We start from the raw sequence: 26,711 nt of genomic DNA on the forward strand, positions 1-26,711 counted from the left end.
GTGTAATTTTAAAAAGAAAAAGGATTTTGTTTTTATTTTTAAGACACTCCAGTGGGAGGAGTAGAGTCCTCTACTATGACACTGAGTAGCCGCCCTCGAGGAGAATGTGGTGGCCGTTGACGAAGCTGGACTTGCTGCTCAGCAGGTAGCCGGTGGCGTCGACCACCTCCTGGACCTCGCAGAACCGGTTGAGGGGGATGTGGGCCAGCAGGGGGCCGGACTTCTCCGGTTCGGACCAGTTGTCGCGACCCATTTTGGTCAGGACGACGGTGGGATTGACGGAGTTGACGCGGATCTTGCGCGGACCCAGCTCCAGGGCCAGGGACTTGGTCAGCGAGTCCAGGGCCGCCTTGGTGGCGCTGTAGGCGGTGTGGCCGCCAAAGGAGCGGCTCGAGGCGATCGAGGAGACGTTCACGATGGAGGCGCCGTCCTTGAGGCGGGGCAGCAGGGCCTGGGTCACATTGAAGACGGCCTTGATGTTGACATTGAAGTGGCTGTTGGAACAAAGGATTCAAAACTAATTACTGACTAATTAAAAAATCAATATAATTATAATTATAATTGCTTAATTTTTTATTTTTATTTAAGAGAATGATTCGCTTTTTTAGAGGTCGGTGGAAGTTTCCAACAATCTCCGGGCGATAGTCCTTATCAGCATGGCATTTCATAAAAGTTACGGGGATCGTATTTGAAATTAAAATTTAGAAAAGATAATCAAATGGCTTATAAACAAAATAGATTATCTTCAAGGGGGGGATTGAGTTAAAAATAGCTTCCGATTGAAGAGCTAATATAGAGTTTTTGGAAACTATTTTCAAAGTTTGTACCATTTTTCTTATAACTTGAATAGTTTTTGAAAAGTTCTCAATATAAATGCGTTTTAAATATTATTATTTTTTGTAAGACAGGTATTATAATTAGGGTTATAGTTTATAAACAACACTAGATCCGGTTTATAGGCCCCGGTTATTTTAATTTTAAAAATAAAATAAATACAAATTAGGGCTCTTTTTTAAATTCTGCTTCTAATCCCCTGTGACCTACCTGTCGAAATCCTCCTCGGTGAGCTCCTCGAAGGGCTTTATGATGGCCACGCCCGCGTTGTTCACCAGGCCGTCCAGCTTGGGGCCCTTCGCCACCGTCTCGCGGACCTTCTGCCAGGAGGAGAGATCCAGCTTCAGCGGCTTAATGTGCTCCGGATCGAAGCAGACCAGCTCCTCCAGCTGGGCCTCCTTCCGGGCCACCGCTATCACGGTGGCTCCCACGCTAGCCAGCTGCTTGACCAGAGCCTGCCCAATGCCGGCTCCGGCGCCGGTCACCAGGATCACCTTGCCCTTCAGATCGCCCCACATCGTTCTAATCGTCCGGTTTGTTCGCTGCACGTCCGTGGAAGATTCCGTTCCAAGCTGATTGGGATCGCTCTCCAAACTGATGGAAACAAATTGTGTTTACGCCCCTTATCGGGGCACTAATCTTCGGAGGAAGCTTTCTTCAAAGAGCGAAGATTGGAGCTGGGAGATGGTAGATGGTAGATGGGAGAGTGTGGAGCGAAAGCTTTGAGCTCTCTCTGGGCTAGGGCGTTCAAGGTCGTTTCTCCACAGCAGGTGGCTGGTGGCTGGTGGCGAGGGAGTTGGCGGAGCCGTGGCGGCATGAGGCCCCACCTAGCTGATAAACAAAATACAGTTATTAGGGGCGCCGGTGATAAGCCAAAGAATCCGGATACGAAGTGCCAACCTTTCAAGCCCAACTTGTTCTTTAATTAGGCGACCGGCCTAAAAAATGGTTTAAATTTAGAAACCTGACTTAGAAATTTAAAAAAAGCCTGCTTCTTTTTCAATCTACGAGTATTTTTAGAAAACTAAGATTTTAAATTTGTCTTATCTATAGATCAATTAAAATTAACGGAACAAATATTAACTGAAATTCATATAAAATTAATTTGAAAAAAGCGCCCTCCTCCTCGCTTCTCATTAGTTCCACTTAAGAAAAATAAAAAATAATAGAACAAATAAAAAATTAATAATAAAAATTAAATTATTTTTACGCTTTTTAAAAAATATCACACACACTTTATTTGTTATCGATAGTCGATCGATAGTGCTTTACAACACTGATGGCTTCAGACAACTTCACTTTCTAGCACTGTAGCGACCAAAACAAGCTGAAAATCAACAAATTTGTTTGTTTAAATGAGTTTCTGACTGAAACCTAAACAGAAAAATGGCTCAAAACCAAGCCTCAGGTACGGGTAATAAGATCATTTTGCCCAAACATTATATAAATAAGTTTTTTTGTCCATATTAGCCGCCAAACGCGTGAAGCTGGAGAACAAGCCGGCAAATCTGCTTGAGGATGATGGTAAATATGAACGAATATGGCGATTATAAGCTTGTTAGCCTATTTTATCCCACAGAAACACCCTCGGTCTTCAATCCCAAGTACAGGGTATGCCCCTACCTGGACACCATCAACCGCAACCTGTTGGACTTTGACTTCGAGAAGCTGTGCTCCATTTCGCTGACGAGGATCAATGTGTACGCGTGCCTGGTGTGCGGCAAGTACTTCCAGGGCCGAGGCACCAACACCCACGCCTACACCCATTCCGTGGGCGAGGCCCACCACGTGTTCCTCAACCTGCACACGCTACGGTTCTACTGCCTGCCGGACAACTACGAGATCATCGACTCCTCGCTAGACGACATCAAGTACGTTCTGAATCCGACGTTCACGCGGCAGGAGATAGCCAAGCTGGACAAGGTGCTGCCCAAGCACTCGCGCACGGTGGACGGGGTGCTGTATTTGCCCGGAGTGGTGGGCCTGAATAACATCAAGGCGAACGACTACTGCAACGTGGTGCTGCACGCCCTGTCCCATGTGGGTCCGCTGCGGGACTACTTCCTGCGGGAGCAAAACTACGCCCACATCAAGCGCCCGCCCGGCGACTCCATGTTCACGCTGGTCCAGCGTTTCGGCGAGCTGATGCGAAAGATGTGGAATCCGCGCAACTTCAAGGCCCACGTGTCGCCCCACGAAATGCTGCAGGCGGTGGTGCTGTGGTCCAGCAAACGGTTCCAGATCACAGAGCAGGGCGACCCCATCGACTTTCTCTCCTGGTTCCTCAACACCCTGCATCGCGCCATGAAGGGCAACAAGCAACCCAACTCGTCCATTCTCTACAAGATCTTTCTCGGCGAAATGCAGATCTACACGAGAAAGATCCCGCCCGTGGAACTGGACGATGCGGCCAAGCAGCAGCTGCTGGCCACTGACGAGTACAAGGACCAGGTGGAGCAGACGAACTTCATCTATCTGACCTGCGATCTGCCGCCGCCGCCGCTCTTTACGGACGAGTTCCGCGAGAACATCATTCCGCAGGTGAATCTCTACCAGCTGCTGGGCAAGTTCAATGGCAGTGCGGAGAAGGAGTACAAGACGTACAAGGACAACTTTATGAAGCGCTTCGAGATCACCCGCCTACCGCAGTTCATCATATTGTACATAAAGCGCTTCACGAAGAACACCTTCTTCCTGGAGAAGAATCCCACCATTGTCAACTTTCCCATCAAGTAAGTGGACTTCTCTTTTTCTCATTTTGGAATTTTCGTTTTACGATCGAATCCCTTGCAGAAATGTGGACTTTGGAGACATACTGGGCATGCGGCAGAGGGACAAGAATGTCAAGGATACAAAATACAATCTGGTGGCCAACATTGTCCACGACGGCGACCCCAAGAAGGGCACCTATCGCGCCCATATTCTGCACAAGGCCAACGGCCAGTGGTACGAGATGCAGGACCTCCATGTCACCGAGATCCTGCCCCAGATGATCACGCTTACCGAGTCCTACATCCAAATCTACGAGCGCAGTCCCGACTCCTCGTGATCCTCCTTCCCCCTCTGTGTTTTCATTGTAAAAATCCTTGAGAATCCTTGGAACGTTTTAGTCGAATCCAGCGACTATACGAAGTCCTTTAATATAATTTTCGATTTTTTTAGACAATTAGTTGCGGGTTTTTTTCGGTTTTCGAGGAGGATTTGGGCGAGGATGGTGTGCCAGCTGAGCGGGGAAGCCCAGATGGGCAGATGCAGAAGCGCATGCGTCGAGTGGCTCTGGAAACGGGGCCAAGAAAATCGATGGCATCGTTAGTCGTTGGGCGTTTGAGGGCCAGGAAGCATGTCGGAGCCCACGGAGATTAGCAGCTACGAGCAAGAGTGCCAACGGGCGGAGCTCCTCGGCCTCCAGCCGCCAGACAAAGCGGACTTTGAGCGGAAGCGCCAGGCACGGTTGGAGCATGAAATGGCCGAGCAGGAGGCCGCCGAGGCGGTGGTGAGTGTCTGTTGTGGCAATCCCCTCCAGAATTCAAGCATACCGTCCGTTTAGCTGCTGGAGCAACAGGACGAATCGCTGGGCAACGTTGGCGGCAAGCTGGGCGAACTCAACAGCATCCTGTCCAGCACTCAGCAGAAGTTGAATCGCTTCAAGCAGACCGCTTGTGGCAGCCTGACGAATATTTTCGCCCGGGCCAGTTCCGGATCGGTGGATCTGACAGGCGCAGCTGGAGGCCCTGGACCAGCTCCACCGGACCAGCCGCCGCCACCGGTGAGGGAGCAGCCGGCGGCCAAGCCCCCGCCGACGGCTGCCGAGGTGGCCGCCGCCAAAGCGGCCAAGGCAAAGCGCATGGACTCGCAGCTGGACAAGCTGGACACGCTCATCAACCAGGCGGACAACGCCCAGATCGCCATGAGCGAGCAGACGCAGCAGATGCGCCGCCTGGCCAAGTAAATAGCACCAGTTGGGGTTTCTACTACAATGATTACATGAATCCGACTTTATTGACTTATTCCCCTCTCCGCTGCCAGGTAATCCCGGCCAGCCATCGCCCTCTCCTCACTCTCTCCTCTGTTTTGGATGAACACATGAGTTTCGCTTAAAACTAAACACAAGTTGGGATTACCCGAAGCGTCTTCAATCACATTTTGTCGAGTGTGCGGGCCATGATGCAGTTCTTCTGGACTAGTGGACTACCGTACTCCACTGTACTCCTCACATTCGTCCCCCTGGCTTTCCATAAATATAGTTAGTATACATATAGTTTAGTTAACATCAGAGTTCTCGAAAAAAATCCCGTTCTACATCCTTCTCTCGAACATTTGACAATAATAGTTTCGTATTTTCGATAAATACATATATATTTTCTTCTTAGTCCTGGCGGGGCTTAGCCCCTCCTCGTGAAGATTTCTTCATTTTTTGTATCGTTTTCGAAGCTAACCACCTCATAAGTCACATTTTGGAAAACTATTTCAGTTCTTTTTTCGAAATATCTCATAGAATTGCTCTTCCTTTTGGATATCATGGTGTGAGGGATTGGAAACTTGAACCGAAGTCTGTACAGAAAACAAAAGCAATATTTTTTCGATTGTAAGCAGTGCGTTTCACGGCTGTAAGGACAGTCGCGAAAGTGTTTATCCAGCTAATACTTGTTGCAAACCGTTTGTTAAACTATACTAGAAAAAATTATGTATTGTGTCGAGTAATAAATCAAAACTTTCTTCTTAAACTAAGAAATATCTCGCACCTTGTTTTGAAATTCGGAAAACCAAAGAACAGATCTGGTTCTTCGATATGGGGAGTTTAGAAATCTTTCGTATTTACGAATAAATATCAAAATATCAATCGAAATTCAACTTTCTTCTTAAACTAACACCAAGAACTTAGAACCTGGTTGTGGAAAACTTAAAAAGGATCAAGTTTGATCTAAAAACTATGTACATTGTACAACCAAACCGAAAAAAACAAAAAAAAAACTCAAAAATAAAAAATTAAACTAGTCTAGAGACTACTTCCTTCCCTCCGAGAAGGCGGAAGAGGAAGAGGTAGAGGAGGACTGCGACAGATTGAGACTGAGGCGGGGCGGAGTGGGCGGATAGCGCTTAATGGGACGTTTTCTGTTCGCATCCGAGTGCCCCGCATCCGAGTCCGTGTCCGAGTGCTCGTCATCGCTCTCACTGGCATGCCCCGCGTCAGTCTCGTACTGGTCCTCGAGCTTCATTTTGGTCAAAGCCATCAAATCCACTTGCACATTCTCCGCCGGGTCCTCTTCGTTCTCGTAGAAGAAGTACGACATCTGCAGTTGCTGATCCGGCGCGTTGAAGCGCCAGGCCAATGGTATGAGCTGGCTATTAGCCTCGAGTCGCTCCTGCAGGGCCTGGAACATGTCCGGCGATATCTCCATTTGGGGCAGCGTCTGCTCCGTCTGCCACTGCTGCATCAGTTCCGGCTGCTCCTGGCTGGAAGAGGATCCGAAGAGCCCAAAGTATAGCTTGCAGGCGCGATAGCAGCGGAGTTTATTCGAATGAGGCTGGACGCGGCGCAGAACTCGCAGCTGGGACTCCACCACGTGGATAAGCATGTAGCGGTGGCAGCGGTTGGGCATCGACGTGACCAGCGCCGCCCGACTTGTGCTTAGGCAGAGCTGCGGCAGCGGCTGGGGCCACAGGGAGTGGAGCAGCCTCTTCACCAGCTGCGTCAGCGAGGAGCTCTTGAAGAAGTGTCTGGGCAGGGATGTACTGCCTCCACCGCTTGGCAGCCAGCTCACAGCATCCGCCCAGAGTCGGGCAGCCGCTCCGTTGAAGATGGCCAGGCCTAGGAACCGCATGCAGCGTCGACAATACAGATGATCCTCGCGTATCAGGATGTTGGGATTGGTCTGGCTCAGACTCACCACCACATAGTTGAGGCCGTAGAAGAGATCTGTCTCCGCTGGCACCAGGCTGGGCGGCTTGCTGTCACATCCCGATCCATGATTGTGGCAGAAGAACTCCCCGGGATCAACCACACAGCTGGGAAACTCCCGAAGCCTCCGGTATCCTCGATTCTCCACCAACTCAGCGCTACAATTGCGACAGGTGAGGGCGAAGGGATCGTCCTCCCGGCAGGAGAGAAGCAGTGGCTCCATGGCCACTTGCACGGAGCCAGCATCCAGAGCGTCGAGGTCTATCTGGGAATAGTTGAAGCGGAAGCTGATGTGACTCCCAGTGACTACGAACACCGAGATGCAGCCAATGTCCATGCCGAAGCAGTCGTGCCTGATCACCAGCGAGTTCTCCTCATCCTCCTCGTGGTACTCCTCCTCACTGTCGCTATCTGATCGGGGCGTGGACGTCTTGACGGGACCCTCGGAAATGTAAACATTGTGCTCCCTTATGACGAGGCGCGTCTGATTACAGGTGCCAATGTCATGGTCGAATTGCAGGAACACCACGCCACTGCGCAGGTTCGGGCGCAGCTCGATGCACAGCCCCTCCAACGGCATCCTCCTGTGGACAGTCCTTTCCTGGGTTTCCTGAACACACGATCAGGATATTCGTTGTTTTTTGTTTTGAAGCTAAAATGCAATTTGGATCTAGTGTGACCAGGTGTAACTATCTGATGGCAGATCAAGTTTCAAGTTTCTGCTGGGCACACACAGTAACTGTCAGAAGATCTAAAGAATAACATTTATGAAATAAACATAGATTTATTTATTCAAAAAATATCTTAAAATATAAAAAATTTGACAAAATGGACAATCACGATATATATACATTATTGTTATACTAAGTATATCGATATATCAGAAGATTGGTATCGATGTATCGAAAGATACATTATCAACAACCCTAGTGCCAACTGACAGACGGCCACACAGACAGCTGTGGAATATAGGAAGCAAAGTGGACTGCGCGACAACGATGGGTAAAAACAAAGCCCCCTGCAAAAGTGTTCGAAAAGCGTGTTTAAAATCAAACAAATCGTAATTTTGGGGCCCCAATCGACGGCTAGGGAGCTTGGGCGTCGAGTGCGGATGCGAATGCGGATCAATTTCGTAACGGTAACGGGTAGCGGAGCGAGATCGAGATCGAAGCGACAAAACAAAAAAAAAAGGCAAAGGCACATATACACAAAGAAAGAAGGCAAAAAGCCATTTTTACATTTAACATTTTTACATTTTACATCATTCATTTGGCCGTTGCTAGTCGATTCATCAATTTCCCAAAAGTGAAAAATAGAAAATTTGACGGAATAGGGGGGAAAAGTGTTAATATATATCCAATATATTGATGTTGTGTGCTGCAGCAGCGCCGCCGTCGACGCGGACAGAGGTAGAGGCAGTGGCAGAAGCAGAAGCAGAAGCAACGGCAGCGACAGCGGCAGCGGCAGAGCCGTCGACGCACTAAATGTTTTGTACATAAAATAAAGAAAACGAGAAATACAACAAAATTATAATTAATAAAAGAAAAAAAAAGAAATTAAAAAAAAAAAAACAACGTAGTTTTTAAATCAATTTAAAAGAAATCTTTAAGCATAAATATACAATATAAACGTAAATAAAAGTAATAATAACTAATTAACACTAATTCGATACGGGAGAGCATCGCGACGGCTGGAGAGAACAACGCGACGAAAGAGAGGAGACGCAGCGAGAGAGAGGGAACGCTCAGCAAAATTCGCCTTTTACACGATTTTTCAATTGAGCGGTTTGGCACATCCAGCAAGAGACCCAAATAAAATCATAAATAAATAGCACATTAAGCATCCATCCAGGAGTTCAGATATTCAGAGATCCAGAAAAAAAACCAGGAGAAACTAAGAGACGGATAGGACGGAGAGAGGACGGCGGAGAGACGGAGAAAGGCAGAAAAGTCAAAGCACGAGTGACGAAAATAAACAAAACACACCGAGGTGGAATATAGAAAGAGGAAGCATTATCAGTAGCAGCTGAAGGAATAACAGTAAACACACAGACACACACACACACACACGCGCATACCCACTCACACAGACACGCTGGCGAATCGAAACGGCAGAGGAGGCGATGCAGGTGCCGCTGGAGGTGCTGGAGCTGGAGCTGGTGCTGGCGCGGGAGCAGGAGCCGGCGGTGGCGGGGGCGGTGCAGTAGCCGCCTCTGCTCGAAACAATAATGGAAATGGAGGTGGAGGTGGAGCCGGAGGAGCGGCTGCAGTCGGCGCTGGCGCCGAAGGAGCAGCAGGAGGTAACGGAAATGGCGGCGGTGGCGGTGCTGGAGGTGGTGGTGGCGCCGGTGGAGGCAACGAATGGAATCCCGAGGAAATGGATCGCTTCAGCTTCGATGACTCCATACGCTTCGAGGAGGACTCACTGTGCAGCTGGAGTTCCGAGCCGGAATCGCTGTGCAACAACTGGCGCGGCTGGAAGAAGCCCAGCAACGCTGCGGGCAGCGGGGCAGGCAGTGCCTCCGGCGGCGGCGGTCCCGGCGGCCTAGGTGGCGCCAACGGCCTGGGCATTGGCGGTGCCGGCGGTGGTCCACCCTACGGTTCAACGGGCGGCAGCGGTGTCCCCGGATCCGGACCTAATGGCTCATGCACCCCGGGCGGTGTGGGCGGCGCCAATGGCAGTTCGTCGGCAATGTCCTCGGTATCCGCCTGCGGTCGATATTGTGGTGAGTGCTTTAGTACTTTAGTAGCCTTTATGCATGTTTTCGGACAGGAATGGTCATGATGCGGTTGATACCGTTATCTACATATGTATGTGATTTTTAGTTTCTTGCTTGAGACAAGAATGGTCATGATGGCTCAGACAAGAATGAACGGAGGCTAAGACCGTTATCTAGATAATTTTCGTGGGAGAATCATGTTTGGTCATGTTGGATATGCATAGGATGTAGTAAGTACACATATGTACATATCCTGTTATTCTCCGCTCTCTCCGACAAGGATCGATGTGGCAACCCTGGCTGAAATTGTACGCGTGACCTTTCGCTGTTTGTAAATTCTGTAAAATTGGCTTATGTGCAACAACAGCAACAACAACAACAACAAGGCTGTAATTGCGACTGTGCCTGGTCTGCAATTGTCTTTTGTTTTTCTTCTCTTTACCATGCCCCCTCCTCCGCTCCTTGGTGTGTCCTCCGCTTATCGCTAAAGTCAAAATCACGACTTTACGTGATGGCCAAGTTCTCTCTTTTTTTGTTTTTTGTTCCACTTCGTTTTCGGTTCTCCTTTGTCTTTTGGTTTGTGGCCTATTACATTTTGTGTCTGCTGTGTATCCGTATCCCCGTGTACCTTCTGCGAGAGGGCATTGTTTTTTGGGAACCTGGGAACAAGCCCGCTAAAAAAAAAAACACAAACAAAAAGAGAAAAAAAAGAAGAAGAGACGTTCCTACACGTAGCAGTTGCCTCTGGTATCCTGTGCTGCTCTCCTCCATTATCATGTAATCTGGCTGCGACTGCGCAGCTAGTCCTCTTCCTCTCCCTCTTCCATTCTCATTCTCCTTCTTCGCCACACGTTCGCCCTTGCCTGGCCAGGGTTCCTTTGTTCCACAGGCGTGTAAGGAAGAGGGTGAGGGATGAGGGAGAACGGAGCTATGACCTTTGGGAACGCCATAAATGTCTTCTTCTTTATAGTTTTTAGAAGAAAACTAATAGTACTTGGTAGTTTGTATCTTCCCTTAATTGCCTTTCAAACTTCAAGATACAAAAGTATCTTACCTGTCTGTTACATTGCTTGTCCCTTTTTGGCTCGCTATCCTCGCTCAACAGCTGTTATTTACCGTAAAGTGCTATATGTAGTTCTATCTACAAGATGGTTCTTTTTTTTAGATACATTTCTTGCCGTTTCTTATACTAGATTCGAATCTATAAGATAGTTTTTTGGCCTGTGTCATTGGGATTCTATTACTGCTGTTATTTACCGTTAACTTGTTACCCATTCTAGGTGTTTTGAAGAAGTATCTATTACTTTTTCAATCTACCAGATAAGCATTATTATTTAAGATGTTTATTTCAGTTTCCAGAATAGATTTCAATCTTATAGATTAGTTTTTTTTTCTAGTAAGATTCTAGTACAGCTGTTATTCCCCGTTATATTTGACCTATTTTAGGGTTTTTGGAATTATTACTCCACCAGCCACCAATCTACAAGATAGCTAGTGCTGGGAGCTGCATCTGAGGGACTGTCTTGGCTGGAAAATGTCTTGGCGAGGCCCCCAGACCCAGACTTGTTAGGAAAAACAGCTGAAAAGACAACACCAGTCTAGGCGAGTGTGTGTGTGAGTGTGTGTGTGTGTGTAATTCCTAAAACCAATGCCAGCTGCACTTTCATGCTCGAAAGGCATAATAACCGAAACAACAACAATAACTATGGAATAGTCTCAAAATGCATCGCGTAGCCTCGTCTTTTTTTCCACCAACTGCTTCTTCTTGTTCATGTTCTTCAGCTGCTGGTGTGCTTCTTCTTTATCGTCATGTTCTCCTTCTTTTGCGCCTTGGCATGGGCCTCGTTGTGTCAAAGAACCTTTTCAAGGATACCACCACAACCTGCCTGCCAGCCTGCCTGCCTGCCCGAGGGGGATGTAATAAAAATAAAGACGACGACGTCGCAGCAAGTCCTCCTCCATTATTCCCATCACACCTTGCCACTCCACACACCTTCTCCACACCACTCCACTCTCCGGATGATGATCCAGGATTGTCATTTTTGATTTCCAATACGACTCTACGACACTTTCTGAAAGGCCAGACCCTCCGTTTATGGCCAGAAAAGTGGATGTATCTGTGGGGTGTATCTTATTGCCTGATTTCCTTCTATCTGATGGATAGGCTTGTTGTGTTTGTGGCTTCGTGATATTGTTGCCGCATGAACGCATCGCATGCAATGACCCCGAATGGTCACGCTGCTGCACTGCTGACAATGCAACGCAACTACTACTATGGGCTACTACTGCCCATACTATTATTATTTTATTTATTTATTTTTTTTGCTCTTTTGCCTTTTTGCTGCTGCGTGTTTTAAGTGGTCGGCGTTGCCGCATGTCATCGTCTAATTAGTGGGTCGAGGCTCCTTCCCTCAGGCATGTATACATTCTGTATCTAGATACAGATATATATGATATGGTGGTGTATATGACAGGATATCCGGTCCGATTCGATCCTTATGGATCCTTAAATCCTTATTCTAAAATAATTAAATCCTCATGCGTATTTATGTTCCGTTGGATCTTCGGATCTGTACATGTAACTCTATTTTCGGAATAGATTCATCCATTCTATGGAAATCAAATGGAAATGGAATTAAAAGAGAATTATTTCAAATAGAATCTGGGAATACGCACCTTCAAGTAGAGTCGAACCACCAACCATGTCCCCATTCCATTGCCAAATTGCGATCATCCTGGTCGTCCTCATCCCGATCGAAGGTGGAGAACCTGTTGCCCTGTTTGAAGCTCAACCATGTCTCTCCAGCACAACTGCCCATACTCCTAATCATATATCCCTCGCTCCGATTGCCGATAACAAAGTTGCCGCATATTACACCCCCTTGAAATTGGGCGACACGCACCTCATGAGGCACTCCAGAAGTCAGAAGGTGCAATCGCTGGAGTCCGATGAAGAACTGGTCTCTGTCTCATCTCCAGTTTTTACGGGAGTTTCCATCTGCGACTTCCTCCGATTACTTTTATTCGCAACTTTGGTGGGAGATTTTACTCCCTTTTTTACCATTTCTTCCAGCTTGGCAATACTTTCGCGAAATTGACTTGATAGCACTCCTAGATCACTTGTTCTTTTAAGGTCAGTAATTCGCTCTTTCAGTTGCTCGATTTCCCCACTTTTCTGACCTATCAGGTCGTGGAGATGGCTGACTTCCAGGTTCTGGGATTGAAACTTTGCGTATCTAACATTCAGATCATTGAGTTGGCGCAGCACTTCCGTATTGTTCTTTTGGACTTCCGCGTACTTCTTCAGCAACTCCGAGTTATCCTTCTGCAACTGTAGTATGTGGGAGTCCTTCTCGTGGACCTTCTCGAAGTATCTCAGCAAGGGCTTCACAATTGGATAGCAAACAGCAGGGCAGTCGTCCCTGTGGTCCACCGATAGGTAGCAGGCCTGTGGAGTTGCAGTTTCAATCTTCGGAATAGAAGCACTCCAAGGGGCTGTTACCTCATCCGATCCGCGGGAGGCGGAGAAAAGTCCGAGAAAAGTCACAGAAAGCAGGACCACTGGAAAGAGCATTGTCTATTCATGGGTTGGACGAGACTGTCTTCTGGAAGAATCACAGGAAGAATTAAAACTGAGGCTGGGAGACCCATGAGGCCGGCTTTTTAAATCATCACCGAGCTTTGGCTTCTTTTTAGAGCCTCTGATAAGAAGAGTCTGATAAGAAGAGTCTCTGATAAGAAGATTGGTCTCCTGCGAGTGTTTTCTTCCGAATTGGGCTACACGTGCCAGTTTATTGTAGAGGAGGAGATGTCAGAGGTCAGGGCACAGTTGATTAGCAACCAGAACTTGTTTGTATAGTTTATAATATATAGTACACTGAGCTGATAGCGGGAATAGATGGATCTCATGGATATAGCTTCGAAAGGGGGATAATCAATGCCATATGCCTTAGAGGACAGGCGCCCTAGCTCCCAGCCCGAATAATTTCCAGTTTGGCGCCAGAAGTGCTAGTTGGCATGCCAGTTGACCCCCTTTCTCTGCCAGACGCTTCTTGGGCCTAGTGCCTCCCTTTGTTTCGCTTTTTGTTGCACATCCGACCTGAAGTTGTCGCCTAACTTGGGGCTCCTAGTTCACTACTGCCTCAGCCCAACTGGCATGCCAGGTTTGTGAGTCAGCGCTGATTATTATTCGGGAAATACCTATGAGTAATGCCTTTAGGGGGGGGAGCTCGGAGGAAAATCTAAGCATATATTCTCAAACGCAGCAAGCCGTTGCGATTGCTTGTTGGGGAGTGAGGTGGTACTGTCTGGATTAAAAGTAACTGGAGCATGAGGAGGATGGTCCTATATGGTTACTCCTTAAAACATACACAGGGTCGAGGCACTCGGGGGCGCTACTTCCCCTGCTGATCACCTTTTATTAATTATTTTCGCGGCCCTGCTCCTAATCGCGTTTATGGCGAGAGTATAATTACTAATTTTTAGCCGCCCCCTGGACCTGAGAGTGGGGCTGGGGCTGGTGCTGGGGCTGGGGGAGATACATACATAGGTGCCAAAGTGTCTGGGGCTCGGGGTTGGGACATGACAGCACGAAGAACCAGACAAAACGAGCCAGCCGACGAACCAGCGAAGGAAAACAAACCGAGCGAGAAAACAAACAAAAAAGTAAAACAATGGAGCTCTTTCCCGAGCAGCTTTTATTTTGGTTTTAATTTTCGGTTTGCGCTTCGGTTTTGTTCATAATTTTTTAAACATTCGAGAGACCTTGATGGTGGAACAAAAGAGGTGTCGCGTCGGGGTCACCACGTGGGTCAAAGTGGTCATAGACGTTTGTTCCTCTGTCTGCCAGACTTACTGTCCACCTGTCCGTAAGGCCCTCTGTCACTCTATCTTATAGAATATCCCCCAACAAGCACACACAAACCTACAAAACCTCGAGTGGTTCCAGTGGAGAACTGAAACCCCAAGGGAGAAGCTCTGACACTGTTTGTTATTTCCGATCTGAAACACAATATCCTGCCAATCAAAATAATAACAAAGGCTACTCTTGAAGAGTTTGTTGTTTCTTGTATTTTTAGCTTTTTTATTTATTTATTTTTTTATTTTTAAGCATTTACGCTTACGCTCAAAAGGCATGTGGGATGGGGGGCCCAAGACCTTTAAAATGCAGGCCACTGCTCTTTGGGGTCTTCCCGCCGCCCATTTGTTTATTTGCAGGCCAGTTCGATGAGTTCCTGTTTGTGCTCCTCCGATTTCTTTATTTATCTGTAGGACAACTCAATTGCGTTGCAGCGATTAGCTCCTGCTCCGTCCGCCTCTGTCCAGATAGCCTGCGCTGCGATCCCTCTTCTTTGTGTCCAGCTCCTGGTCATTGGCCGAGCGCCGCAAGCACACACAAAAAGTGGAAAGTTCTTTAATTAATAAACTGGCCGGACATGTGTGGTTGCGTCGCCTCAGTCTTTTGTTTCTGCGACCGCCTGCATCGCCTAATTGCGGCCCCAGAACTACGGAATTATTCACTTGGTCTGGTCCCTCCTTCAATTAATCATGCTCTCCATCGGGGAAAGGCATACAACTGGCTACTGGCTCGACGGTGGAAAGAGCTTCTTAGTTATATTATTCATCAGGCCATCTTACAGGCGATTCCACAGCGCAGTTCCTCTCACTACTTCCCGATGAATGGCCATCACAAACTCCGATCATCGATAGCGTCCACGGCGGTGTTCAAATCTTCATCGCCTTTCGTCCGATCCTTGAGCAGAGGACCTTAAATCATCTCCACATCGATTTCCCCGATAATCCTGCATCAAAATCTGATCACAAAATATTTTTTAGATTTTTTCTCACTTTTCTCCATGGGATACCCTTGGAAAGTGGCAGAAACCCCTATTTGGCCCACTGGGATGTCTATATCTCTTCCAATTCTCATCCGATCCTTAAGCGGAGTATCTTAATCGATTACTATATCGATTTCCGATAATTCTGCATCAAAATCTCAATGCAAAATATTTTTTACATTTTTTCTCACTTTTCTCCATGGGATCCCCTTGGAAAGTGCCAGAAACCCCTATTTGGCCCACTTGGATGTCTATATCTCTACCAATTCTCATCCGATTCTCAAGCGGAGTGTTTTAATCGATTTCTATATCGATTGCCGATAATTCTGCATCAAAATCTGATTACAAAATATATTCTAGATTTTTTCTCACTTTTCTCCATGGGATCCCCTTGGAAAGTGCCAGAAACCCCTATATGGCCCACTGGGATGTCTATATCTCTGCCAATTCTCATCCGATCCTTTAGCGGAGTATCTTAATCGATTTCTATATCGATTTCCGATAATTCTGCATCAAAATCTCATTGCAAAATATTTTTTACATTTTTTCTCTCTTTTCTCCATGGGTTCCCCTTGGAAAGTGCCAGAAACCCCTATATGGCCCACTGGGATGTCTATATCTCTGCCAATTCTCATCTGATCCTTAAGCGGATTGTTTTAATCGATTTCTATATCGATTGCCGATAATTCTGCATCAAAATCTGATAACAAAATATTTTTTAGATTTTTTCTCACTTTTCTCCATGGGATCCCCTTGGAAAGTGCCAGAAACCCCTATATGGCCAACTGGGATGTCTATATCTCTGTCAATTCTCATCCGATCCTTAAGCGGAGTATCTTAATCGATTTCTGCATCAAAACCTATAGGCATAGGTCTCGCTAGAATGGCTATATCTGTTAATTTGGGTCTGATCCTCGAGAGGAATACCTAAACAAATTTTTAAATGAAATAAAATCTAACTTGTATCCTTTTTTCGCCCAGAAGTTTCCACATTGGCAGAACTGGCTGCCCGATGTGTGGCCTCGTACATACCGTTCGAGCTGGTGGAGCATGTGTATCCACCGGTGCCGGAGCAGCTGCAGCTGCGCATCGCCTTCTGGAGCTTCCCGGACAACGAGGAGGACATACGGCTGTACTCCTGCCTGGCCAACAGCTCGGCGGATGAGTTCAATCGCGGCGACCAGCTGTTCAGGATGCGGGCCGTCAAGGATCCATTGCAGATAGGTGAGTGGTCCATCCTCCAGGCTGATTCTCCAGGTCGACTGACATTTCCCTTTTCCTGTTAAGGCTTTCATCTTTCGGCCAGCGTGGTCAACCAGACGCCGAGGGTCTACTTCAACGTGGCCGTCACCTTCGATCGGCGACGCATCTCCTCCTGCAACTGCACCTGCACCTCCTCCGCCTACTGGTGCTCCCACGTGGTGGCCGTCTGTCTGCATCGCATCCATTGCGTGAGTATTTCATGGGGGATTCATTGCCCACCAACTCCATTGCTCTCCTCCTCATTGCAGCCCCAGGAAGTGTGCCTGCGGGCTCCCGTCTCAGAGTCCCTGACGCGCCTCCAACGCGACCAGTTGCAGAAGTTCGCCCAATATCTCATCAGCGAGCTGCCCCAACAGATTCTGCCCACGGCCCAGCGCCTCCTGGACGAGCTCCTTAGCGCCCAGCCGACGGCCATCAATACGGTGTGCGGTGCTCCAGATCCCACTGCTGGGGCCTCGATCAACGACCAGACCAGCTGGTATCTGGACGAGAAGACGCTGCACAACAACATCAAGCGGATCCTCATCAAGTTCTGCTTGCCGGCGCCGATAGTCTTCAGGTGAGTTGGCTCCTCCTCCTATCCTTTCAGTGGAATAACCCGAGAATGTCCTTCACAGCGATGTCAACTATCTGACGAACTCGGCTCCTCCGGCGGCGGCGGAGTGGAGCTCCCTGCTGCGGCCACTGCGAGGTCGCGAACCGGAGGGCATGTGGAATCTGCTGTCGATTGTACGGGAAATGTACAGGCGGTGCGACCGGAATGCTGTCCGGCTGCTGGAGATCATAACGGAGGAGTGCATGTCCTGCGACCAGATACTGACCTGGTGGTTCCAGACCAAGCTGACCCTCATGATGGGCTCCCACGGCCACTCCGGCGGCAAGCACTCGAACACCCACTCCAACTCCACGGCCCTGCAGCACGCATGCAGTTCGCTGTGCGACGAGATCGTGGCCCTGTGGCGACTGGCCGCCCTCAATCCCGGACTGGCGCCGGACGAAAGGGACATGCTGCACGCCCAGTTCACCGCCTGGCATCTGAAGATCCTCGACCGGGTGGTCAAGAGCCGGATGATGCCGCCCTCGTACACCAACAAGCACCAGCAGAACTCTCGCTCCGAAACGGAACTCTTCATTGGATTTAAGCCGGCCATTGAGGCGTGCTATCTGGACTGGGAGGACTACCCCATACCGGGAGTGACGCACACCCACGACACCAATCCCATTTACTACTCGCCGTTCACCTGCTTCAAGCACACGGATCTCAACAATCCCGGCCAGCTGAACGCCACCCAGGCGCTCATGAAGAACAACAAGCACTACAACTACTTCAGCTCCTCCAGCGACCATGGCCTCCTTGCCGGCGCCTTCAACCAGCGCATGGAGCGACCGTTCCTGGTGTCGCGCTACCTTCTCGGTGGCGGGGACATGGACCCGATGGGCCCCCTGCCCGCCGGCGCCAACGGCGGCGCCGCTTCCATGGGCAGGCAGTTCTCGGTGGCCGTGCTCGGGGCTGGTGGTCAGCAGATGGGCGGCAGCGGTGTGGCTGTGGGCGGTGGCGGCGGAGGAGCCGCATCCGGAGACATGAATCCCTCCCAGAAGCAGCAACAGCAGAAGGGGCCCGGCGGCAGCTCCGTGGGCCATTCCAAGGGAGTGGGAGCAGGGGTGGCCGCGCCCGGCGACGGCAACAGGTCGAGCGCCAGCAGCGAGGGCTTCTGCGAGAACGACGACTTCGGCGGCGACACCAGCAGCAGCCACAACTACTGCCTGCCCGGCCAGCCCAATGTGCCCGGCCAGAAGTCGGCCCTCACCGAGTCCGACTCGCAGAGCAGTTTCGACGCCGTCTCCCAGCAGAGCAAGGACGACCCGCCCGTGGGCGGCCAGGAGCAGGCCGGCTGCTCCACCTCCGACACCTCGTCGGCCTCGTCCGCCTCCCTGTCGGCCTCGACGGCATCGGGCAGCTCCAACAGCTCCACCTCCTCCATGCTGATGGCCGGCCAGGAGGCGGTAGGCGGAGTGTCGGGCGGCCAACAGGCGCCGCGTCGACTCAGCAAGGACGAATCCTTCAGCAGTAGCAGCGATGAGTTCAACCAGGCAGCCAGTGGAGTGGGCAGATCCGGGCCAGGTGGAGCAGGAGCGGGAGCAGGCGTCGGTGGAGTCGGAGCAGAAGCGGGCGGAGCAAGTTCCCCCTCAGGCCCAGCAGAGGGAGGCTCTGGCTCCACAGCTGGCGGAGATCTGACGCCCGTGCCGAGCACCTCGGCGGCAGCCAGAGCCGCTTTGGCCGCCAGTTCGGGTGCCACCACGGCACCGACGCCCCACGCCGCTGAGGGCTTGGCCGGATTGGGAGCAGTCGTGGATCAGCCCAGCACTTCGTCCGTGGCCGCCCAGAGAGCGGCGGCTCACCAGAATGCCGTGGCCTCGAACAAGCCGCACGTCTTCTCCAACGTGCGTCCCACGGAGGACGCCTGGGACATACTCCTGGCCCGCGCCGAGGGTCTGCACGCCCACGGACACGGGCGGGAGGCCTGCATCCTAGCCGTTCGCCTGGCGGAGCAGATGCTGGCCAATCCGCCCAACCTGCTGCTGGAACTGCCGCCGGCACCGAAGCGCAAGGGCAAGAAGCAGAACGTGAATCCCATCTCGCACCAGCTGACAGTGGTGGCCTCCGCCACGCTGAGCAAGTGCGCCTTCCTGTGCACGGTGCTGTCGGAGAACTCGGAGCACTATCACATCGGCTTCCGGATATGCCTGTTCGCGCTGGAGATGCCGCGTCCGCCGGCCAGCACCAAGCCGCTGGAGGTGAAGCTGGCCAACCAGGAGGCGGACATACTGGCGCTGCTCAAGCGCCTCCCGCTCGGCTCGGCGGAGCTGCAGGTGATCCGCGAGAGGGCGGAACAGTTGCGCAGCGGAACCTTCAAGACACGCGGCGAGGCCCTGCTGCCCATCAACCTGGCCACGTTCATATTCGACGCCCTGGTCACCTTCAGCTCGGCCGGCGGTTCCTCCAACGTCAACCTGGGAGCCGGTGGATCCGGAGCGGCATCTAGCGGAGCCGGCAAGTCTGGCCTGGTCGCGTCCGGAGCTCGGTTGCTGATGTACAAGCAGCACAACGACGAGAATCTCGGCTTCGATGCCGCAGTGGCTGCTCTGGGCCTGAAGGCGAACGTCTCCGAGGCGGAGCATCCGCTGCTCTGCGAGGGAACGCGGCGGCAGCGCGGCGATCTCGCCCTGACGCTGCTTTACCACTACAAGGACGAGCCGCGGAAGATAGCCAAGATCATGGAGAAGCTGCTGGACAGGGACATACACACGCTGCTGAAGGCGCCGCTCCTGCCGGCCTACTACTCCAGCAATCCGCCGGTGCGGACGCCCAGCAACCAGCCGATGCGGCGCGAGGATCACGAGTACGGCGGCGGAGGATGTGCCTCGTCCGGGTGCAACCCGATGGCCAATCTGTGCGAGCTCCTGCCCACGGACTACGGCAGCGTCGGCGGCAACAGTCGGCCGCACAGCTCCACCAGCGCCGAGCTGGAGCTGAGCATGTGCGCCCTGAGCATGGCCAGCAGCCAGTCGGGCATGGTGCCGACGGCTGGCACGGCAGGTGGCGGGACGACGACCGCCAGCTCTGCCAGCACAAGCGGCAATTCGAGTGGCACGGCCGGCGGAAACGGCAGCAACGGTGGCGGAGGAGCTGGCGGCGGCGCTGGCGGAAACGGTGGCGGCGGCAATGGTGGTGCCGGCGGAACTGGCGGCGGAAGCACCAGCAGCAGCCGCAGCAAGGAGAGCCGCTACAAGGGCAAGCGGGCGTATCCCTCGATACCCAACCAGCCGTCGGAGGCCAGCGCCCACTTCATGTTCGAGCTGGCCAAGAATGTGCTGACCAAGGCGGGCGGCAACAGCTCCACCTCGCTCTTCACCCAGGCCAGCACCAACCAGAACCACCATGGACCCCACCGCGCCCTCCACATGTGCGCCTTCCAGCTGGGACTGTACGCCCTCGGCCTCCACAACTGCGTCAGTCCGAACTGGCTGTCCCGGACGTACTCCTCGCACGTCTCTTGGATCCTCGGCCAGGCCATGGAGATTGGAGCGCCGGCCATCAGTTTCCTGATCGACACCTGGGAGGCGCATCTGACGCCGCCGGAAGCGGCCGGCATGGCGGATCGGGCCTCGCGTGGCTGGGACAACAACATGGTGTATCCGGCGGCAGAGCTGGCGCTCTCGGTGCTGCCACATGCGGCCGCCTTAAATCCCAACGAGATCCAGCGCGCCATACTGCAGTGCAAGGAGCAGAGCGATCTGATGCTGGAGCGCGCCTGCCTCACCGTGGAAACGGCCGCCAAGGGAGGCGGCGTCTATCCGGAGGTGCTGTTCCAGGTGGCGCGCTACTGGTACGAGCTCCACATGCGCAACACCCCCAACAACAGCGACCACGAGCCCCACGACGACGGCCTGGACCACTCGGCCGTCAGTCTGAGTGCGCTGATCGAGTCGCAGCAGCAGCACGAGCTGCAGCAACAGGTTGTGCAGCAGCAGCAGCAACAGCAGCAGCAGCAACAACAGCAGCAGCAGGTGGTGCAGCAGCAGCAACAGCAGCAGCAGCAGGTGGTGCAGCAACAGCAGCAAATGGGTCTGGGCAATCCGGTGGGAGTGCCCGGTGGCGGGGGCGTCGGAGGAGGTCCGCCAGTGGCAGTGCCCCCCTCGGTGGGCAATCCCCAGGCCCAGTTCCAGCTGGCGCCCATCGGACTGGCCCCGTATCCGCCCTACAGCTTCTGCCAGGGCCTGTACGCCCATCATGCGCACAATCTCAGCTATCCGCCCGGCCAGATGCAGATGTACATCTCGGCGGGCCCGCCGCCACCCTCCCAGGCCTACGCCGGCTACCAGCAGGCACCCCCGCCGCAGCAACAGCCACCGAATCCCCAGCAACAGCAGCAGGTGCAGCAAGTCCAGCAGCAGCAACAGCAGCAGGTTCAGGTCCAGGTGCAGCAGCAGCAACAGCAGGTTGTCCAGCAGCAGGTTCCGATGGCCGGACAGGCGCCACCGGGGCATCCGGGTCAGCCGCCCGCCGGCTTCCAGCCGCAACCGCCGCCACCAGGTCCCTTCCAGGTAAGATCCATTGAAGCACTCAAGTAGTAGATATCCCTATAGAATAACCCCAGAAAATGTCATCGTATTTCCAGGCACTGCCGCCCCAGGCCTATCAGGCACTACAGGCCGGTCCTCCGGGGCCGCCGATGGGTCCGCCCGGCTACTACGGTCCGCCGCCGCCACCACCGCCCAATGGTCCGCCCGTAGGCGTGGGCGTTGGAGTCGGCGTGGGAGTGATGCCCATGCGCCAGCACCACAATCAGCATCAGCATCCCGTCTACTCGTTCATGCAACAGGCCCCGCCCCCACCGCCGCAGCAGCAGCAGCAGGCGCCGCCCTCCCAGCCGCCGGTGCGACAGCGACAGCCGCATCAGTTCACGTAAGTGCCCTCCAGGACATCTCCAGCTATAGCCCAGCCTTGTAATCCCTCTACTTATTGTACTTGAACAGGCAAACCCAGCTGCGCTATCTGCTGGCCGCCTACAACGTGGGCATGCTGGCCATGGAGACCCTGGCCCGGAGAGTGCACGACGATCGGCCGCAGGCCAAGTACGCCCGGAACCCGCCGTACGGCGAGGATGTCAAATGGCTGCTCAGGATCAGCAAGAAGCTCGGAACGCAGTACCTCCACCAGTTCTGCATCTGTGCCGTCAACTCGATCGTCAGCCCGTTCGTCCTGCACGACGTGGCCATCGAATCGGCCCACTACCTGGGCAGGAACAACCACCAGCTGGTGATGCAGCACCTGCGATCGGCCCTGACGCCGCTCGTCCAGAAGTGCCAGCAAATGTGAGCTTACCGAACGATGGTTATCCTCTGAGATTCGGCTAATTGTTGGGTTTGTGGGTTTCATTCCGTAGGTACATCCAGTGCATCCACCAGAAGCTGTACCACCTGACGCAGGGTGACTACGAGGAGTTCGCCAGCATTGTGGTGGCCGCTCGTGCCGCCTTCCAGATCACACCCGAGGGCAGTGCCCAGTTCAAGGACTGGCTGCAGTCCATCAAGCGGTAAGTTAAGGGGGGAATCTCTTCGAGAAATGCGTAATAATATCCGACCTGTTTTGCAACAGTTCCAAGTCGTGCAAAAAGGAACTGTGGACGCAGATCAATGCGGCGCTACAGAGCAACTCCAAATGACAAAGACTTGACTCCTGCAACCTGATGACGGCGGTGGCAACGGCGCAAGCAGCAGCAGCTGCAGCGGCGGCGGCAGCTGCAACAGCAACAGCAACATCAACGGCAACAGCAACGGCAGCAGTAGCAGCAGCGACAGCAACAGCAGAGACGACAGCTCCACAGATGGTTGCCAAGCCGCCGGCAATGGCAGCCATAAACGGCAACAACATCAACATCAACGCGATGAGCAACAATCACAGCAACAGCAACATTAGCAACGGCAACAACAACACCACCACCAGCGCCACAAGCGGCAACAGCAACAACCTAAGCGGGAGCAACAGCGATCCAGCCAGCGTACACAATCACCATCATCACCACCAGCTCCAGCTCCAGCACCACAGCAGGCACCATCATTTGCTGGAGACACCATCAAATGGAATAGGAATAGGAACCGGAACCGGACTAGGAGCTGGAGCGGATGCTGCAGCAGCAGCAGCAGCAGCGGTGGCAGTTGCCAATCAACCTGCAACACCGGTTGCGGGTGCAACGGCCAGCGAACGAAGGCCACCGTTGCTGGGAGCACCGCCTCCACCGCCACTCAGCAACGGCAACAGCAGCCTCTCCACCAACAGCAGGTCGGCGGCAGCAGCGGCCGCAGCAGCAGCAGCCATTGCCTACCACTCGCTGATGCCGAACTACTATCCCAGTTCGCGGCAGATGCAGCACTTGCACGCCCATGCCAGCTCGAGGACTGGCCTTCCGCATCCGCATCCGCATCCGCTCCAGCACCCACACCCACACCCTCACCCGCATCCGCATCCGCATCCACACCCACATCCCCACAACCAGCCGCAGCCTCATCCGCATCCACATCCACACGTACTGCCGCCAGCCACGCCCCACCATCAGCCGGCCGCCCACCCGGCCCAGTACCAGCTGCAGACTTTGGGCCACTACCATCAGCATCTTTAACACGGCATCGATGTTCGAACGGGTGGTGCGCATGATGTTCCTCCTGCTGGGCTCCTACTTCCTGGAGGATGACGTTGAGGGCATGGAGCGGCGGCGGCAGCTCCAGCATCTGTCGGCGGAGGCCATAGCCGAGCAGCGGCGGTACGTGGAGGAGTTCCGGACTTCGCTCTGTCGCATGTTTGTGGTGTTCGTGGTGCTGATGGTGGTGCTCTTCACGATCCTGCTGCTCCTCTAAAATAGTAATCCATGTCGTACCCGGCTGTCCGAATCCCCGCCAGAAACCACCACCGCTTTCAGTTGATTTTGGAATAACATTGTTTTTGAATTTTTTTGTTTTTCCAATTTATTGTTTGGTTCGGGTGTAGATTTTGTAATTTCATCATTTTCAAAGCTAAGATACTTTCTTCGAGTGTGTATATGTGCCGAGACTTTTTTTTAGACTGAGATGTATGTATGTCGAGAGCAAAACCACAAACACACACTGCAACAAATCACCCCCAAAATATTGAGAAAAAGAAAGAAATGCGAGAGCTCTGTTGGATTTTCAGAAAATGTGTTCAGTTAAACTAACGTATTTATAGACGATCTATCAAATAGTTTTCTACAGTTACAGTTACAGTTACAGTTACATTTACAGTTATATATATATATATAGAATTCGATTTATACATTAAGTTTATATATATATATAATTTTAAATCATGTACAACTCTTTTTTTTTTTTTTTGATTTTACATTTTCGAAAAATCTTCATTCATTGTGTCTCTAAAGGAAAACAAAAAATCCACAAACACCCGTTTACATATATTTTTTTTTTTAATTAGTTTGAGTAGATCTATATACATATATATATTTAAGAACTTTTTAGGATTTTCAAATTCAAAAGGAACCAGAAACACAAAATCCAAATCCGATTCGACGCAGAAGAAATTCAAAGTAGAGCAGTTTGTTTTGAATATTTAAAACTAGAAAATAAGATCTCAAACAATCTCAAAACTGAATTCGTTATTTTTTTTTTCAAAATAAGTCTAAATGCATTTCCGCAAAAAACAAAAAAACAAAAAACAGACAAACAGAAACAGAAAAACTCAGAAACTCAGATGAATTTTAAAATCGCTTCGAAAGTAACTTGTAAGTTGATTTTGAAACGTTTTTTTAAATGTAAAATCCAATATACTATATAGATATTGTTCAAGCAGCTTCTATTAAGGGATATATATATTGTCTAGGTCTATATAACTGAAATATATATATAGAAAATATTTTGGACAAACTGCCAGACTTTCTTCGGCTTCGACTGAGACCTACTGTTTTTCCTCCGAGAACAAACAGATCGAACAGATTTTTTTTTGATATTTAATTTAAAAGAAACCCCATTATGTTCACATATATACACACACACCCTTGATTATATCGTTTTTTTTTGTTGGTTTAGATCGTAAGTTTCGTATCAGAGAGGAGTCTATATATTTTTTACATTACATTTAAAAACTAAACAAAAAAAAAAAATCCGAAAAATACAGATATATTTATGCTTTACAAACAATTTTGTTTACCAATTTTATTTAAATATTTTCTTAAATGCTTTATGTAACTGCTTATACATACATATTTTTTTAGAAATATTTAATTCTATATATATATGTAATGGTATATATATATATATTTATACATACACACACAAAAGCAAGGAAAAAAGCAAAAAAAGATGAACAAAATATTTTTTTTATATATACACATAAATGCTGTTTTGAGTAAATATGTTTTTTTCGATTTATTTCAAAACGCAAATTAAAACAACAAAAAAAAAACACAAACAAAAAAAAAACAAAAACAAGAAAAACGGAAAAAAAAGAAACAAAAAAACCAAAATGAAGAAAAGTTTGTTTTATTTTCAATTGGTTCTTATTCTTTTTCAGATAATTGTGAGTTTTCTGAAAAATCATTTTTCTTTCTTTCAGTTATTTTTACTTTTAGGTTTTTTATTCCAGTATTCCAATTCCTCTAGCTGTTAAAAACTAAAAATTAAATCTAAATTAAACTATAAAATGAAACTGCCACTTTCTTGAGGATTCAGTAATTTTAAAAACCACTAAATTTAAACAAATATAGTTATATAAAAGATTATGCTAAACCCTCATCCCCCTCAGACCCCTCCCTGTCCCCGCTTGGAGGTTGTAAATACGGATCTTAAAACAAAAAAACAAAAAAAAATCATATATATATAAATATTGTAACTCATTTGTGTTTTTATAAATATTAAAAAAAACTACATCGAATCCCGATTAAGGTGCGGGTTCGAGTCCTGTAAGCAATCGCGTAAAACTGTAAACTTTTCGTAGGCAGTGTTTTATACAAAGAAAACCCCAAAAAAAAAACGTAAGTCATAAAAACTGAAATAATATACTTAACCTATTTATATTGTGAACGAACGCAATCTGTATATTAAACGTAAAGAAGATAATGTTTTTAAAAACTAAATCTATAAAATAGTTGACTTTTTTCCATGAAAAAAAAAAAAAACAAAAATGAAATGAGAAAAACCAGAAGCTTTGTTCACCGAAATTTGTAAATTATATAAAATGAAAAAAAAAAAAATTAATCAACCAATTAGCTAACAAATAGAATCGAAAACAGGATCGAAGGACATGGACGTGGAAGGACAAACAATAGAATCCAATGACTTGAAATCACACAATAACAATAACTGAGAAGCGAAACGTGTAAACTAACATTTCATAATGCAGAAAAGGAAATTTAATAATAAAAAGTAAATAATAAATGCAAACATAATGTTAACGTAGCCGAGATTAGCCTTTAGATCACATTTAGCGCATATTTTACACGAGCGTAGTGAACCAATTTCCAAAAACAAACAAAATTTATAACAAAAACCGAAACACACTTCACAATCCCGTAAACTTAAAAAATAATAATACAAATCAGAGAAATCATAGAAATCAGAGAAAAATAATATT

At 49.9% G+C, this 26,711-nt stretch overlaps 6 protein-coding genes across 12 annotated transcripts; 3 read left to right on the forward strand and 3 right to left on the reverse strand.

Moving 5' to 3' along the window:
* Positions 1–3: 3 nt before the first annotated feature.
* LOC6502008 (L-xylulose reductase) lies at positions 4–1,838 on the reverse strand. Its single transcript, XM_014904212.3, has 3 exons — positions 1,735–1,838; positions 1,045–1,665; positions 4–494 (listed from the first exon to the last, which is right to left on the reverse strand). The coding sequence occupies exons 2-3, from the start codon at positions 1,350–1,352 to the stop codon at positions 74–76; spliced, it is 729 nt and encodes a 242-aa protein (XP_014759698.1). The 5' UTR covers positions 1,353–1,665; positions 1,735–1,838; the 3' UTR covers positions 4–73.
* A 257-nt stretch (positions 1,839–2,095) lies between these two features.
* On the forward strand, positions 2,096–4,000 carry LOC6501820 (U4/U6.U5 tri-snRNP-associated protein 2). The gene is made up of 4 exons (XM_001966825.4): positions 2,096–2,242; positions 2,305–2,358; positions 2,414–3,566; positions 3,628–4,000. The coding sequence occupies exons 1-4, from the start codon at positions 2,221–2,223 to the stop codon at positions 3,881–3,883; spliced, it is 1,485 nt and encodes a 494-aa protein (XP_001966861.1). The 5' UTR covers positions 2,096–2,220; the 3' UTR covers positions 3,884–4,000.
* A 64-nt stretch (positions 4,001–4,064) lies between these two features.
* LOC6501821 lies at positions 4,065–5,562 on the forward strand. 3 transcript variants are annotated; one of them, XM_032452429.2, is made up of 3 exons: positions 4,065–4,327; positions 4,382–4,792; positions 4,861–5,562. In XM_032452429.2, exons 1-2 carry the CDS (start codon positions 4,175–4,177, stop codon positions 4,781–4,783), a joined length of 555 nt encoding a protein of 184 aa, XP_032308320.1. In that variant the 5' UTR covers positions 4,065–4,174; the 3' UTR covers positions 4,784–4,792; positions 4,861–5,562. The 3 variants fall into 3 exon arrangements, with proteins under 3 accessions (XP_032308320.1, XP_014759585.1, XP_001966860.1); XM_014904099.3 differs by having other exon boundaries at positions 4,382–4,779; XM_001966824.4 differs by having other exon boundaries at positions 4,382–5,562.
* On the reverse strand, positions 4,800–7,485 carry LOC6502007. Its single transcript, XM_001966823.4, has one exon. The coding sequence runs from the start codon at positions 7,311–7,313 to the stop codon at positions 5,838–5,840; it is 1,476 nt and encodes a 491-aa protein (XP_001966859.1). The 5' UTR covers positions 7,314–7,485; the 3' UTR covers positions 4,800–5,837.
* Positions 7,486–7,627: 142 nt separating this feature from the next.
* Positions 7,628–22,982, forward strand: LOC6501822 (zinc finger SWIM domain-containing protein 8 homolog). 4 transcript variants are annotated; one of them, XM_032452427.2, is made up of 9 exons: positions 7,628–9,458; positions 16,271–16,513; positions 16,577–16,740; positions 16,801–17,111; positions 17,170–21,658; positions 21,712–22,019; positions 22,091–22,429; positions 22,501–22,650; positions 22,713–22,982. In XM_032452427.2, exons 1-9 carry the CDS (start codon positions 9,110–9,112, stop codon positions 22,777–22,779), a joined length of 6,420 nt encoding a protein of 2,139 aa, XP_032308318.1. In that variant the 5' UTR covers positions 7,628–9,109; the 3' UTR covers positions 22,780–22,982. The 4 variants fall into 4 exon arrangements, with proteins under 4 accessions (XP_032308318.1, XP_032308319.1, XP_014759586.1 ...); XM_032452428.2 differs by having other exon boundaries at positions 16,274–16,513; XM_014904100.3 differs by having other exon boundaries at positions 7,629–9,458; positions 21,733–22,019.
* On the reverse strand, positions 11,775–13,103 carry LOC123257697. 2 transcript variants are annotated; one of them, XR_006507809.1, is made up of 3 exons: positions 12,955–13,103; positions 12,129–12,874; positions 11,775–12,062 (listed from the first exon to the last, which is right to left on the reverse strand). XR_006507809.1 is itself a non-coding variant. In XM_044717570.1 (2 exons), exons 1-2 carry the CDS (start codon positions 12,957–12,959, stop codon positions 12,376–12,378), a joined length of 504 nt encoding a protein of 167 aa, XP_044573505.1. In that variant the 5' UTR covers positions 12,960–13,103; the 3' UTR covers positions 12,085–12,375. The 2 variants fall into 2 exon arrangements, 1 of the variants encoding a protein (XP_044573505.1); XM_044717570.1 differs by lacking the exon at positions 11,775–12,062 and having other exon boundaries at positions 12,085–12,874.
* Positions 22,983–26,711: the final 3,729 nt, after the last annotated feature.

The sequence above is a fragment of the Drosophila ananassae genome, chromosome XR (assembly GCF_017639315.1).
Source record: "Drosophila ananassae strain 14024-0371.13 chromosome XR, ASM1763931v2, whole genome shotgun sequence".
Lineage (NCBI taxonomy): Eukaryota > Metazoa > Arthropoda > Insecta > Diptera > Drosophilidae > Drosophila > Drosophila ananassae.